The sequence below is a fragment of the Leucopleurus acutus genome (assembly GCF_964270905.1).
Source record: "Leucopleurus acutus genome assembly, chromosome: 5".
Classification (NCBI taxonomy): Eukaryota; Metazoa; Chordata; class Mammalia; order Artiodactyla; family Delphinidae; genus Leucopleurus; species Leucopleurus acutus.
The window spans coordinates 38,884,075-38,901,571 of record NC_139147.1 but is presented as its reverse complement, the minus strand read 5'-3'; the positions used below and the strand labels follow the sequence as shown (position 1 = coordinate 38,901,571).

Below are 17,497 nucleotides of genomic sequence, written 5' to 3'. Positions count from 1 at the left end.
TCTAAAAATTATATCAACATGTGAAAATAAGTTTGTAACCCTCTATAGTGTCTGTACTTGATGAATTTGAATTCATGGTGTTTGCCATAACCAGATTTTCCTTTTAATAGTAAATCCCTCTGCTATGTAATTTCTTTGGTAGACATTCCTTGCCCAGAAATCACCATGCTCTGTAGCATGTGACTTCAGCTAGATGTGATTAAACCTGAAGAGGTACCTGACCCCCAGCTGCCTAATCTCCAAGGTGGAAAGCATGAAACTTTATCCCCAAACAGAAACAATGTAGTTAACTAGCCTGTTTCAGAATCTCCATCATATATCTTAACGTGATTTAAAACCCTGAAGAGTTCAAAGAAATTGAAGTAAAAACACATGCTTGAGCACACACATGTATACACATGTACACACACACACACACACAGGCACATGTATATTCCACAGCTAATTCTTGGAAAGCCATGATTTACCCAATCTAATGAGAGAGCATGATTCATGATGTAGAGAAAAGGTATGCAAAACAGAGGAAGAAGCAGATAGCTGGGTGTACTTATAGACAAAAAGAAGCTAAGTCACTATGAAGCCAGTCAATCAGTGAACTGTTTATATCCAGGGAATAACCTTTATGGCTAAAAATATGTTCTGTTGTGCTCCTTTCACTTGGCAATGGTCAGGAAAACCTTACAATAACCTCTTTTCACTTGAGAGTAGGTTGAGTGAACCTCAGTGCCATTAGCCAAACGTTTAGACATAAGAAGTCAACTTTCACTTGTTACCGCTTCTAAGAAAAGATTTTATATATTGTGTACTACATCCTTAGGCTGAATCAAAAAGATAATACCATCTGACTGGAAAAAAAAAAAACCTGACTCTGAGCCTGATGCCTCAGGGTAGTCACTATATTTGTGTAGATTATAATCTCCTTCCTTCTACTGAAGATTGAAAGATTTATTTTCTATTGAAAAAGGTGTTTTGTTGTAGGCCCAAAAGATGATAAAAGATGGAATAAAATTTTTAAAAAGCCCATCCATTAGAGTAAACTCTATAAGAAAGTAAAAAAAAAATCTATCCATTTGAGTAAATTCTATAAGCAGCAGGCAAGTGTGACTCCTTTGAAACACCTGTGATGATGCAATTTTCTAGTCATCAAACAATTTATTTTATAAAATCTTGTAGCACTCAGCACATGTAAGAAAAAATAAACCTGCCCCTCATCAACCTCTTGTGGAAATGATTCATTTGCATCAGTAAAACATCTGTAATGTAAAATTAGCTTTCTGAATACAATGCTTCTCTCTCTCTCATAGTTTTGTTGATTATTTTTCAACAGGTTGTCTTGTTTCCTGAGCAACATATCACTTTTAAATTCCAACTATCCACTGGGACGTTCATAAGGTTCAATACCATTCACGTGTTCATGAAATTCATAAATAAATTACTATTTTTTCATTTTTTTCTTCTATTATTCTTCTCCCTTCTTATCTCTGATCTCTTTTGATTTTTACTGATCAAAGAATTAAATAATCATTTTTAGAAAGATCTGATTCATAAATTTCATAAAATATCTTCCTGGGTCCCAGGAAGATCATTTGTTAAAGATGATGAGAACAAGATCTTCTCTCCTCATATGCCACAAAAACCATAAAGAATTGCATTTCCATGAAGAATCTAAAGCTAATGAATGGGAGAGACATCTTTCTTACCATATGAAAAAGCCATAAAGTATCTTTTGGAAATAACCTGAGGAGAATTTGAACAGTGATTGAGTCCCTCCATTAGCAGATGTGAGCTAAAAAGCTAGTATATTTGAATATTTATGTTATTATGATCTCAAGATTCTTTGTTGGCTGATGATTTCTGGATGACTGAGATTTGTACTTGCTTTAACCCTTAAGTTAAAAATGTTGATTAATAAAGAATGTTACAAGAGACAAGGAAGGACACTACATAAAGATCAAGGGACCAATCCAAGAAGAAGATATAACAATTATAAATATATATGCACCCAATATAGGAGCACCTCCATACATAAGGTATCTGCTAACAGCTATAAGAGGAAATCGACAGTAACACAATAATAGTGGGTGACTTTAACACCGCACTTACACCAATGGACAGATCATCCAAAATGAAAATACATAAGGAAACAGAAGCTTTAAATGACACAATATACCAGATAGATTTAATAGATATTTATAGGACATTCCATTCAAAAACAGCAGATTACACTTTCTTCTCAAGTGTGCATGGAACATTCTCCAGGATAGATCACATCTTGGGTCACAAATCAAGCCTCAGTAAATTAAAAAAAAATTGAAATCACATCAAGCATCTTTTCTGACCACAACGCTATGAGATTAGAAATGAATTACAGGGGAAAAAACGTAAAAAACACAAACACATGGAGGCTAAACAATACATTTCTAAATAACAAAGAGATCACTGAAGAAATCAAAAAGGAAATCAAAAACTACCTAGAGACAAATGACAATGAAAACATGATGATCCAAAACCTATGGGACACAGCAAAAGCAGTTCTAAGAGGGAAGTTTATAGCTATACAAGCCACCTCAAGAAACAAGAAAAATCTCAAGTAAACAATCTAACCTTACACCCAAAGGAACTAGAGAAAGAAGAACAAACAAACCCCAAAGTTAGCAGAAGGAAAGAAATCATAAAGATCAGATCTGAAATAAATGAAAATGAAATGAAGGAAATGATAGCAAAGTCAATAAAACTACAAGCTGGTTCTTTGAGAAGATAAACAAATTGATAAACCATTAGCCAGACTCATCAAGAAAAAGAGGGAGAGGACTCAAATCAATAAAATTAGAAATGAAAAAAGAGAAGTTACAACAGACACCACAGAAATACAGAGCATCCTAAGAGACTACTACAACCAACTCTATGCCAATAAAATGGACAACCTGGAAGAAATGGACAAATACTTAGAAAGGTAAAACCTTCCAAGACTGAACCAGGAAGAAACAGAAAATATGAACAAATCAATCACAAAAATAATGAAATTGAAACTGTGATTAAAAATCTTCCAACAAATAAAAGTCCAGGACCAGATGGCTTCACAGGTGAATTCTGTCAAACATTTAGAGAAGAGATAACACCCATCTTTCTCAAACTCTTCCAAAAAAATTGCAGAGAAAGGAACACTCCCAAACTCATTCTATGAGGCCACCATTACCCTGATACCAAAACCAGACAAAGATACTACAAAAAAAGAAAATTACAGCCCAATATCACTGATGAGTATAGATGCAAAAATCCTCAACAAAATACAAGCAAACAGAATCCAACAACACGTTAAAAGTATCATACACCATGATCAAGTGGGATTTATCCTATGGAGGCAAGGATTCTTCAATATACCCAAATCAATCAATGTGATACATCATATTAACAAATTGAAGTATAAAAACCATATGGTCATCTCAATAGATCCAGAAAAAGCTTTTGACAAAATTCAACACTGATTTATGATAAAAAAAAAAAAAACCTCTCCAGAAAGTGGGCATAGAGGGAAACTACCTCAACTTAATAAAGGCCATATACGACAAACCCACAGCAAACATCATTCTCAATGGTGAAAAACTGAAAGCATTTCCTCTAAGATCAGGAATGAGACAAGGATGTCCACTCTTACCACTATTATTCAACATAGTCTTGGAAGTCCTAGCCATGGCAATCAGAGAAGAAAAAGAAATAAAAGGAATACAAATTGGAAAAGAAGAAGTAAAACTGTCACTGTTTGCAGATGATATACTATACATAGAGAATCCTAAAAATGACACCAGAAAAATACTAGAGCTAATCAATGAATCTGGTAAAGTTGCAGGATACAAAATTAATGCACAGAAATCTCTTATATTCCTATACATTAATGATGAAAAATCTGAAAGAGAAATTATGGAAACACTCTCCTTTACCATTGCAATATAAAGAATAAAATACCTAGGAATAAACCTACCTAGGGAGACAAAAGACCTGTAGGCAGAAAACTATAAGACACTGAAGAAAGAAATTAAAGATGACACCAACAGATGGAGAGATATACCATGTTCTTGGATTGAAAGAATCAATATTGTGAAAATGACTATACTACCCAAAGCAATCTACAGATTCAATGCAATCCCTATCAAATTACCAATGGCATTTTTTACAGAACTAGAACAAATCATCTTATAATTTATATGGAGACACAAAAGACCCCAAATAGCCAAAGCAGTCTTGAGGGAAAAAAAATGGAGCTGGAGCAATCAGACTTCCTGACTTCAGACTATACTACAAAGCTACAGCAATGAAGACAATATGGTACTGGCACAAAAACAGAAACATAGATCAATGGAACAAGATACAAAGGCCAGAGATAAACCCACACACCTATGGTCAACTAATCTATGACAAAGGAGGCAAAGATATACAAAGGAGAAAAGACAGTCTCTTTAATAAGCTGTGCTAGGAAAACTGGACAGCTACATGTAAAAGAAAGAAAAATACACCATACACAAAAATAAACTCGAAATGGATTAGAGACCTAAATGTAAGACCGGACACTATAAAACTCTTAGAGGGAAACATAAGAACACTGTTTGACATAACTCACAGCAAGATCTTCTTTGATCCACCTCCTAGAGTAATGGAAATAAAAACAAAAATAAACAAATAGGACCTACTCAAACATCAAAGCTTTTGCACAGCAAAGAAAACTATAAACAAGATGAAAAGACAACCCTCAGAATGGGAGAAAATATTCCCAAATGAATCAATGGACAAAGGATTAATCTCCAAAATATATAAACAGCTCATTCAGCTCAATATTAAAGAAACAAACAACCCAATCCGAAAATGGGCAGAAGACCTAAATAGACATTTCTCCAAAGAAGACATACAAATGGCCAAGAAGCACATGAAAAGCTGTTCAACATCACTAATTATTAGAGAAGTGCAAATCAAAAGTACAATGAGGTATCACCTCACACCAGTTAGAATGGCCATCATCAAAAAATCTAGAAACAATAAAATCTGGAGAGGGTGTGGAGAAAAGGGAGCCCTCTTGCACTGTTGGTGGGAATGTAAATTGATACAGCCACTATGGAGAACAGTATGGAGGTTCCTTAAAAAACTAAAAATAGAATTACCATATGATCCAGCAATCCCACTACTGGGCATATACCCAGAGAAAACCATAATTCAAAAAGGCACATTCACCCCAATGTTCATTGCAGTACTATTTACAATAGCCAGGTCATGGAAACAACCTAAATGCCCATCGACAGATGAATGGATAAAGAAGATGTGGTACATATTTACAATGGAATATTACTCAGCCATAAAAAGGGATGAAATTGAGTCATTTGTTGAAACGTGGATGGATCTAGAGACTGTCATACAGAGTGAAGTAAGTCAGAAAGAGAAAAACAAATATCATATATTAACGCATGTATGTGGAACCTAGAAAAATGGTACAGATGAACTGGTTTGCAGGGCAGAAGTTGAGACACAGATGTAGAGAACAAATGTATGGACACCGAGGGGGGAGAACCACGGTGGGGTGGGGATGGTGGTGTGCTGAATTGGGCGATTGGGATTGACATGTATACATTGATGTGTATAAAATTGATGACTAATAAGAACCTGCAGTATAAAAAACAAAAAAAAACCAACCAATACTAAACTTTCTTTGGGTTATTTGTATGGAAATATGTTAATATAAATGTTTTAGACATTACATGAAATTTCTAAAAATCTTATATGTTCTGGTATAATGTTATAAGTCATAAGTCTAGTTATTACTTTAAAATGTATATCTCAGAAATAACTAAATTTCCTTGTCAATTGCATCATTATGAAATTTCATCAAATCTTTAACCATGGTCATTTTTAAGTCTTTTGTCATTTACAGACAATTCTGGATGTACTCTGATGCTTTTGCAAAAATGTTCCTATAAAAGGGTTTCATCTTCAAGGAATTCATGGAAAAGACTCTGACAAGTACAGGTTTCTGGTAACTGACTATACTGATGAACTGAATGAATAAGCATTTTCAGAACTCTAATGGAAAACTGATGAATTCATAAAAGTGCTAACAAAAGATCAAGATAAAAAAAATTAATTACATGGGACTGAGTGAACTGATGAGGATGATTATAATTTTTGTGACTTTATGTTTGAATAAAAAAAAAATCCCACAAGGACTCAGAGGCAAAAAATACACAAATCAATTTTCACTGCAAAGTAAAGGAGCTGTTACACTGGAGGATTACTGGACTGAATGTCAATATTATGACATAGTATGAGTGTGTTTCGTGTTTGGTAATTGCAATCATTGTTGCTTTTGTTGTGGTCATCCATTTACAATGCTTGGTGTCAGTTGATTTATTTCTTGTAAAAATAAAATACAGTGTGTGTGTGTGTGTGTGTGTGTGTGTGTGTGTGTGTGTGTGTGAATAAATAAATAAATAAATAAAACTGTTGATTAAAAACATGAATTAACAACAAATAAAAACATTATTTTGTTGATAGAGTGCTCATTCTTGACAATAAGTAAAATCCAGTCAAAGATTTATACTTACTTATCTCATTATATACATGCTGGAACTTTTCTTTCCATTCCCACAATAATGTATAACAGCACTGAATTTCTATAGCTAAATCAAATAATTTTTACCTTTAAAAATAGCAGAATTATTAATCTAAAATATTTTGTCAAAGTGAGTATGGATACATTTTACACTTATTCATGTTCATCCCCTTAAAGGTATTATATCATCTTAAAACAAATAAGCAATCAGACAAAATTAAAACATACTACCATTTAGATAAAAGTATTATTTCTCTACATTTCAAAAACAAAGGCAAAATAACTTTTGCTTCCAGCCTAGCAGAATAACAAAGTTGGATTTACCTCTTATCTGTAAACAAGAGTTTTCAAGATATTGAACATAACAATAATGGACAGTTATCCCAGAGAGATGAAAAATTAATGAGATAAACCCTAAAATTTGTCCCTTCTTAATGCCTTGAGAGATTTTCTAGACTGTGGTGTGTGGAGGGAAACCCATGCAGACCCTGGTGGCCTCCCTGAGTTATGCTGATGGAGCTGGGTGTCTAAGAAGGCCACAGCAGCTAGAGTTTATAGGGCAGAGTATCAAAAATGAAAGAGCTACACAAAGAGATGACTCCAGACAACTGCAGTGTCCCTCACAGTATTTGGCAAAGTAATTATTGATCGGTGTATCTGTGTGAAGAAAGTGTTTGGGGCTAGGACAAGAACTATCAAAAAAGGATAAGAGGAAATAGTACATGATGCTTACACAGGCAGGGAATAATGCCTGTTCTAACTAACCTGACTGAAAAAAAACTCATAATTGGTACCCTGGGCACTCAGAGGATTTTATCTGAGTAATGAGAATTAAGTAATTCTAAGAATAAAAGCTGCTCTGGTCCCACCTAAGAAATTTAAAAGAAGCTCTGAAAGTATTAAACTCTAAATTGCTTAACCAGAACAAAGCTTAAGAATACTTAGAGGAATAGGAGAACATTCAGTACCAGAAAGGTAAAACTTATAATGTCTGGAATCCAATCAAAAAATACTCTGCATTCAAAGAAGCAGGAAAATGCTATCTATAATGAGATCAATCAATCTATCAAAACTGACCTAGAAATAATACAGCTGAGAGAAAGAAAAGACAAGTGCATTGAAAATATTAAATCACTCAAAATACATGCAAAACCTAAAAATATGAAATTTTTAGAAGTAATTCTTTGTGATCTTGGATTAGGCAAAAACATCTTACATATAATACCAAAGCATGATTCAAAAAAGTAAAAAATAATAATACTAAAATTAAAAAGTTGGATTTCATGAAGGAGTACAACCACTTTGAAAAATCGTTTGGCAATGCCTTTAAAAATTAAACATGTATCTTCTATATGACCCAGCCATTCTGCTCCTAGGCATTTACACAAGAGAAATAAGAGCATAGATACATGCAAAGACTTACACCCAAATGTTCATAGCAGCTTTACTGCAATGGCCCCAAACTGTAAACAACCCAAATGTCTATCCCCAGATAAAGGGATAAACAAATTATAGTACAGATACATACAATAGAATATGAATCAGCAATAGACAGCAACAACCTTTATATATGCAACATGGATGAATCTCAGAATATTCATCCTGAGGGAAATAAATCAAAGAGTATGTACTATATGATTTGATTTATATAAAATTCTAGAAAATGTAATCTATAATGACATACAGTAGAATAGTGGTTTCCTGGAAGTGAGATGGGGGGTGGGCAAAGAAGGTCAGGAGGAAGGAATTATGAAGGTGTATGAACAAACTTTTGTAGATGATGAATATGTTCATTATCTTGATCATAGTGATGGTCTCATCACCATATACACTTGTGAAATAATACCAAACTGCACACATAAAATATGTGTAGATTGTTTTTTGTCCATTATATCTCAATAAAGTTGCTTTTAAAAAATAAAACATTTTTTAAAAGTTTCTCAAAGAGTTTTGGTGATTATTTGCTTTCATAAGCCATTCATACTCAGATGAAACAACTGTTTTGTCTTTTTCCAGAAAGATGTTCTATGTATCTCATTGTATCTTAAAAGAGTCTTGAGGTAATACAGTCAACAGCATTTGGAAAACCCCAAGTGGTATGTACACACACACACACACAGACACACACACCTCACTTACAGGTATTACTAATGCTATTTCTTTTTCTCATTTAATACGGGGTCCAACATGATTCATATTTAAATGGCAAGGACACTCTCAAAGCGGTAAGTTTAAACAAAAGAACTCAAAAAAATCATTGATATATGGTATACTCTGTAAGTTTAAACACTAACACTTTTAATTAATCCTTATCACACATGATACAGGAGCTTTAAGCTCAGGACACACAAATATCTCCTTTTTATTTTCTTTTGTGTTTAGCTCAAGAGAATTCACAATCTCTGTATTACATGTTAGTATTTCACTTATTTAAATTAAGGCTTTGTGCAACTGACATTAAATGAAGTATTAGGCCAAAACTAGTTTTACAACACCAGGGAGAGTATTTAAATTAAATATATAACTACTGTTTCTCAAAGTAGATTCCACAAAGTTCAATGCAAGAAACACAAAACAAATTTTAAAAATCATATGGCCAAAGAATACTGCTAAGATGTTGTCTAACAGAAATTTGCATTAATTCTCAGAAATGTTAAAGCACTAAGGTACATTTTGATTTAGTTTTAGAGAATCTCCCTCTAAGAATAGATTCATAAAGGACATAGAATATCGATTCATTTTCTAAACTTATTAGATTAGGACCTCCTTTCTTTCTTTCTTTGAATATCTATTAATACTTGGCTTACTGGTCTCTAATTCTATGCATTCTCAAACTATAGTGAGCCTAAGCGTCAACAGAGGTACTTAATAAATATTAGGACTTCTAGGCTTGACAGCCAGAAATTCTGATTTTAAAGGTCTACATTGAGACCAGGAATCTTCATTTTTCTAACTAGTACCTCAGGTGATTCTAATCCGAGCAGTCTAAAGGCTACCTTTTAAGAAACACAACATTCAGAAATTCACTCTCAAGTTTCCAAACGCTGAAAAATTATCTACTAAGTAGCTTATAGTACAATTATACTATATTTAGCCAACTTGAAAATGAGCTGCTGTATTATTTTTTATTAACATTAAAGTGTATGTGAAGAGTCCTGTTCACACAGGGCAACACAGCTAAAGTCAGTTTAAGCTTGATGGTCCAACATTTGAAACAAACAATGTACACGAAGTAAATAACACTTGTAGAATACAGGCAATACTATTAGGCACTGACAAGCTTCAGTGACTCCCCACAAAGTCAGACTTTGATGAATATGCAGGTTACTACATAGCATGATTCTTAGGGTCAGAAGGAAGTACTGAGAGGGTTTCTGTTGGGAGTGTGCTGCACAAATAAAGGGTAATAACTATTTATAAAGGCTAAAACTAAAAATGTCCTTCATAAGAGATGATAGACCTTTGTGTTGTCAGAATCCCTTTCTTAATCATAAGTCACCTAACTCCAAAAGCCTACTAAGTTTAACTTTTAGATTCTACCAATATATAGTTACTTCAACCTCAAAGAATAAACATATTATCATTTATTTCTGAACTAATTTCTCCTAATGCCTTTCTTATTTCCACATGTTCACTAACCAAGTTGTGTTGGCACCCAAATTGTGTTGTCTTTGACCCTTGTTTTTGCTCCATCTCCCAGACTCATTCACCAAGTTCACCTGGAATTTGTCTTCTCTTTTAAATCCATCCATTTAAAAAAATGCCATTTCATCCATTAGTTCAGGGCCTTACTAATTCATGTTTGAAATGTCCCTTAAATATTCTTCCAGCCTTCAGCTTTCTTCCCCAGTTCAAGTGCTGGGTCTTAGAATTGGAATATTCAAGTTCATTCTTTGTCAGATGTGTGACTATGAGAAATCATTCTGCCTTTCTGGATCTCAGTTTCCTGCTACTGGTGCATAATAAATGATTAAAAGCTTAGTGCCCTAAAGCAATATGCATTTATTATCTCACAATTTCTATGGATTAAGAGTCCAGATAGGGCTTATCCTGGTCCTCTTCTCAGTGTCACCAGGCTGAAATCATGGTGTTGGTTGAGGCTGTGATTCCCATGTAGGTTTTAGAGTCCTCTACAAACTCACTGATTGTTGGCAAATTTACTTCCTTGATGCTGTATGTCCGAGGTCCCCATTTTCTCACTAGCTGCCACTCAGGAACAGCTTTCAGCTCCTAGAGGTCACTCACAGTTCTTTGTCACATGACCCCTATAGACAGTACACACATGGCTATTTGCTTTCTTCCAGGCCAGGAGGAGGATGTCTGACTCTTTAATCTTTTATAAAAACTTCACCTCATTATGTCAGGTTTCCCTTAGTAATCTCCCTTTGATGAACTCAAAAGGGATCCATAATTATATCTGTAAAATCCCTTTTGCCATGTAAGGTAACATGATCAACATGATCAAGGCAGTGATATCACATATATTCTCAAGTCCTGCCTACACTCCAGGGGAAAAGATTATACAAAAATGTGGGTCATTGAGGGTTCTCATAGAATTCTGCCTAACACATTCATGTAAAAGCTAGTTGGCTGGAAAAGAAAATCTTAAGATTTTATGATGATAACTACTCAAACTACAAGTTACTAAACTTACATATGGAATGGAAAGTTTATACAAGTTCTCAGGACACTGATAGATTTAGGAAGGCAATACACATTTTTTTCCTACACTAAATGGCAATATTTCCAACTTCCTAGCTACACAGAAGATTAAAAGCTACAGTGAAACCCCCTGCAGTTTTGAATACAGAGCTGCCCAGAGGCACCAAAGGGATTTCTGAGTCAGACTCATCAGGAGGAAAAAGGAGAGTCAGATGAAAATTATGATTATTCATTCCACCGTTTAAAGCATATAGAAGAAAGTGTTTCACCACTGCCTACAGAATAAATTCCAAACTCCTTGATCTGGAGTAAAAGATCTTCCATGACTTAACTGGCCCCTACCTTCCCATTTATCTCTCATGTCTGTATCAAACAGAAAGTTTCAGTTCCTTCAAACAATCACATGCTTTTACCCTGCATAAACACATGGTTTCTTTCTTTAGAATGCTCTACCACCTACTTTTACCCACAACCCATACAGTGAATTCCATTCATCATTTAAGATCCACTTATTCATTTAACATATACTTACTGAGTACTCTCATTTACCTCTGCCACAAAGTAGGGCACATCTCTGCTTCTTGTTTTGTACAAAAACTGTAGCCAGTTCATATGTCTGTTACTATACTTGTTAGATCTTATGTTTATATGTCCATCCCCCAAAAGTAAATACCTTAAAGAAATAATTCTGTTTTGGTTATATTTCTAGGACTAATTCAGGGATTGTTACAACTCACCAATCATGGTTTGCTCAAGATAGTAATAATAATGATAATAATAATATCTAAAATATATTCAGTGATTCCTTATACTGTGAAAACACTTTATACATATTGGCTTGTATGAAATCCTTGCAATAGCACTTTGAGGCAAGCATTATGATCCTCATTTATTAGATGAGAAAACTAAAGTTCAGAGACAGAGGCAAGACTTCAATATGTTACTGATACTTCTCAACATTCTGTTCTCTATACACCGGTGTGGTCTCCAAACAGGAGCATCATTATCACTCACCAATTCAACACACTGCTAAATATATATGTTCTCGGTTTCCAACCCAGATGTACTCAATCAGAAAATCTGGGGTCAGGCCCCTATAATCTGAGTTTTAACAGGCCCTGGAGGTGATGATGGTGCCTGCTGTATAATCTAACATGGAAATATCCTGGCCAAGAAAATGTGATCAGCTAGGACTATGAAACAACTTTCTCCCAGAAACTTGGTGATTAAATTCATATGTTAGATAATAATGGAGAAAAAATGTACAGAACAATGACTCCTACTGAAATCAGAAGTCACTTTGAAAGCCCTTACCTCTATCATACAGAGTCTGAAACTTAACACAGTGTCAATATGCTGAACTGGCCAGTGCTTAGTTAAAACGTATGGAAAATAATACTTTCCCTTGACTGGAATAACTACTTTGGGATTTACATAATGTTATACATTCCTCTTTATAGTAAAGTATTACTCATAGCTGGTTTTATCACCCCAAAGGCATTTTAAACATCTCCAGGTCAAGGTTCTTGTTAACTTTATTTGGATATTCACTCATGCACCATAGAATGCTGTATAATTGGGACACATTTTAACAATTTCTTATCGAATTGAATTTAACTGGATTTGATTAGCCTACCTTTTCCAATTCTTTATACTAGGGAGTGTCTTTTTAAAAAATCTCAAGTGATATTATAGTGAAAATTGTTACATGATAATAGGAAGTCAAATTTTGATTTCTGAAAAGACAAGAGTGCAAGATAAGGATAGAACACTCCTTTCAGTGAGGTGTATCTGCTGAGGGATTTTAGAGCGAACTTTCACTTCACATGTATAGAGCACAGCAATAATAATGAATGTGCATTCTGTATAGAATACTAAATACAGCATATTTGCCTATACACCTATAAAAACATTTTAGAGAACTCAGGAAGTTCACCATATCATTGTAAAGACAAACTATGTAAACATGCAAAATAAGAGTTATGAACAAATAAAGAGCTATATAGATGAATTCAAGTGTAGGAATAATAAATGCTCTATTAATGGCCATGCATTGAAGAACACAGAAAAAACAAAGCTTCACTACTTCTGAGTAGAACACAGAACCAAATGCTGATTCTGTATATGGTTTTCTCTTGATTTTCATTCTAGTCTTGATTCAGATGATTTTAAAATATAGTGTTTATAAGATCAAAATTTCATCTTTTTGCATATAAATAAAAGTCCCCTCTCTACCTAGTTTATGAATAAATCTGGCATTCAGAGCAGAAGCCAAATTTGTCAAAAATTAAGATATTTTATAAAAATATTTTTAATGAAAACATGCGTTTTTCATAAGGCTACAACGTTAAAAACAATCAACCAATATTAATGACTAGTATGTTAGTCTCTGACCTCCCTGAGGATATATTTATCCGAAACACAAATAAAATGGTAAGAAATTAAGAGAAACTAACTCACTAACTAATTATGTCAAAATTCAGAAAGAGATGCATGTAGGTAATAAAACAATTTAACCAAAGGAGAGTATTTAAGAAGAACATTCTAACATAAACCAAGCCTTTCACATAGAAAACCATCTGATTTGTAAGAATTCACTGCCAGGAGCTTTCTTATAGGCCAAGGAAATCGGATTTTAAACTTATCCTCCAGGTTAGGACTTTCAATCGGAAATGCTTACGCAGAAAAAGTGGCTGGATTAGAACCTTGTCATAGTAAGATAACTCTGGATACAGTGTAGAGGGTCCATTTAGAAAAGCTCCAACCAGGACTAGACATTTAACACACTAACCTAAACAAATATATCCTAAAGGCAGAATTAGAATGGATGGTACTGAGCCCTGGCAGAATATAAGAGCAAGTTTAACTTAGCAAAGTGATGTATCTAACTTGTGAAATGGGTGCTTGTACTTCTCCAAAGTTAGTCCAATAAAATGTATTTATTAGAAGTTCTAAAGTAAAGGTAGTAATTATGGATAAATTACAGATAGTTCCTTGTTTGGGGAAAAAATATAAAGAGAGAAAGTAATTAAAATAGAAAAGAGGTAGAATAATTGTATGGACTATAAACCCATAATTTCTTAGTAATATAGGCAATTCTACCTGTTGGACCTCCATGCCTAAGTAAGATACTTGAATTACAAGTTAAAATAACCAGAATGGTTTGCATCAATCTATCTCCTAGAAGGTTACCTTGAGAATAATACCTATTACTATATAAATAGGAAAAATTATTAACAAGCATAATAGATGATTCTTATATTTGGGTTTTAATATACATGTGATGTCAGGTCCAAGATTTCTGTATGTGGGGTACAAAAACCACTACCAGACTTACTAGCCATCTCCTCTATAAACTTCTTAATCCACCCTAAAAGAGTGTGTGTGTGCACGTGTGTGTTTAAGTGTATGAAGTAAGAGCAGAATTATGCTGAATATTTACATTTCTGTGCATTTTTACTGAGACAAGCACATTATTTTACCCTGTGTGAGAGCTACTGAAAAACAGATTTATTGATGTTTAGCTAGTTTTATTTCCAAAACTTTGTATTTTCAGAACCAACAAGTTGAAGAAATAATTCATGGAGTTTCTCTGTCTATATTCTAAATACTACAGATGAGCTCTGAAATAATCACATCTAACATGAACACTTAGCACTTGCTATTGTCAAGTACGAATCTACGTGTTTTTTATATATTAACTTATTTATTTCTCCAAGTTTCCCACTAGATATATATCATTTTTTTTTTTAAGATTTGTTATTTATTTATTTCTTTAATCTATTTTTGGCGGCGCAGGGTCTTAGTTGCCGCGCGCAGACTCCTCCTTGAGGCATGCTAAACATTCGTTGCAATGCTCGGGCTCTTTGTTGCGGTGCGCGGCCTTCTCTCTAGTTGTGGTGTGCGGGTTTTCTCTTCTCTAGTTGTGGTGCACAGGCTCCAGGGCGTGTGGGCTCTGTAGTTTGGGGCCCTCAGGCTCTCTAGTTAAGGTGCTTGAGCTCAGTAGGTGTGGTGCACGGGCTTAGTTGCCCCGCGGAATGTGGGATCTTATTTCCCTGACCAGGGATCAAACCCACGTCCCCTGCATTATAAGGTGGATTCTTTACCACTAGATCACCAGGAAAGTCTCTAGATATATATCATTTTAAAACTGTTTTACGTAAGAGAAAAATGGGGCACACAGTTGATATTAATATACCTTGTAAAATTACCTAATTTAAGGTAAATCTGGTTCAAATTACACTTAATCAGAAAGTGACTGTGGTTTGAAAAGGAAAATGTAGGGCTTCCCTCGTGGCGCAGTGGTTGAGAGTCTGCCTGCCGATGCAGGGGACACGGGCCCCGATCCAGGAAGATCCCACATGCCGCGGAGTGGCTGGGACCATGAGCCATGGCCGCTGAGCCTGCGCGCCCGGAGCCTGTGCTCTGCAACGGGAGAGGCCACAACAGTCAGAGGCCAGCGTACCGCAAAAAAAAAAAGAAAAAAGAAAAGGAAAATGTAAAATGCCCTGGATCTAACACTTCACACTAGTTTCAGCACATTAATTTTGATCTGGAGACCTTTCCCCATTCCTTACCTTTAATCTCTTTGTCATTTTTGAACCATCTTATATCAGCTGCAGGTTTACTACCAGATGTTTTACAAGTCAGCTGCATCAAGTCTCCCTCCATAACTGGGGATGAAAATCCGCTAATTTGAGGCTTCTCAGGAACACCTGAAATTTAAGCAAATGAATGAAATAAACATTAATCTCCAGGGTTGATTTGTTCTTATGACTCCTACTATCAGAAGCAAAGCTAAACTGGGTGTATAACTGACAATAACTTCAATCAAGAATAATAAACCAGGGCTTCGCTGGTGGTGCAGTGGTTGAGAGTCTGCCTGCTGATGCAGGGGACACGGGTTCGTGCCCCGGTCCGGGAAGATCCCACATGCCGCGGAGCGGCTGGGCCTGTGAGCCATGGCCACTGAGCCTGTGCATCCGGAGCCTGTGCTCCGCAATGGGAGAGGCCACAACAGTGAGAGGCCCGTGTACCGCAAAAAATAAAAAAATAAAAAATAATAATAAACCAAAACATAATAATAATAAACTGCTATATAATAAAATAAATGGCAAAATATATAAAAAATATATAGCGAGATATATATACACATACATACAAACACATATGTGTCTGTGTAAATATGCATATGTGTGTGTATATTATCCAGAAAGCATTTAAAGTGCGTTTAAAGTAGTTTTTTTAAATTAAATTTTACCTGCAGAAATACTCTTTATAATCTTAAAAACAACCATATCTTAAGATTTACCAGTGTGGGGCTTTAAAACGGTAGATTGTTTGCACTGGGCAAAAAAAAATCCACAAAGCATATTTCTTCATTCTTTAGCAAACTGTGATTTAACCAAAATAGCACATTTCATTCCTGATTTCAGAATTCTTAAAGCTTAAAAAATATTGTTATCCTCTGTGTACTTTTTTCTAGAAAATGCATTTTGGAATAAAAGATTCATTAAAAATTGCAACTATACTTATTTGTCTGATTCTTCTAAAGTAGAGAATGTCTCTTGATGTCATTTGTATTAGAAATGTAATTGCAGTTTTGTGGAGCATGATATGTATTATTATTATTATTTTTTTTTTTTTTGCAGTACGCGGGCCTCTCACTGCTGTGGCCTCTCCTGTTGAGGAACACAGGCTCCGGACGCGCAGGCTCAGCAGCCATGGCTCATGGGCCTAGCTGCTCCGCGGCATGTGGGATCTTCCCGGACCCGGGCACTAACCCGTGTCCCCTGAATCGGCAGGCGGACTCTCAACCACTGCGCCACCAGGGAAGCCCATGTATTATTTTTAATGCTAGTTAATGCTAGCTACTTATTACCTTTTCTAGTCCAGATCATCCAATGAATAAGCAGATAACTAATATTCAGAGATAGACATTGATGATTTAAATAATACAACATTACATATTTTGGAGGCAATAATATTCTGCTGTCATGACAGAGGTTTATTAAAATTTCTTCTAAAAATATTCAATAATAAAGGCAGACTGAAAGTTTCTTTATTGTACTATTTAATTCAGTTTGAAAAGAATAAAATGTAAGAATGTTGGAAGGCGCCAATAAAAGAAATACAAACTAAAACAACAAGAACAACAAAGATAAATGACAGATCAACATACTCCATTAGCTGCCTAGCTTTCTTTTCTTTTCGTTCACCTTCATATAGCTTTTTTTTAAAAAA

The 17,497-nt window shown here is 34.8% G+C and overlaps 1 protein-coding gene across 7 annotated transcripts in view; it reads right to left on the bottom strand.

Annotated features, from left to right (window-relative positions):
• Positions 1-17,497, bottom strand: part of CADM2 (cell adhesion molecule 2) — a gene marked incomplete at both ends in the record, with an annotated part of 1,072,922 nt that overhangs the window by 150,490 nt on the left and 904,935 nt on the right. For 5 of the 7 annotated variants that reach the window (XM_082839305.1, XM_082839307.1, XM_082839310.1 and 2 more), the window contains one exon: positions 15,832-15,969. The exons of the other annotated variants lie outside the window; for them this stretch is intronic. In XM_082839305.1, the coding sequence (XP_082695431.1) occupies positions 15,832-15,969 (138 nt within the window). The remainder of the gene's footprint in view (positions 1-15,831; positions 15,970-17,497) is intronic. 7 annotated transcript variants of the gene reach the window in all.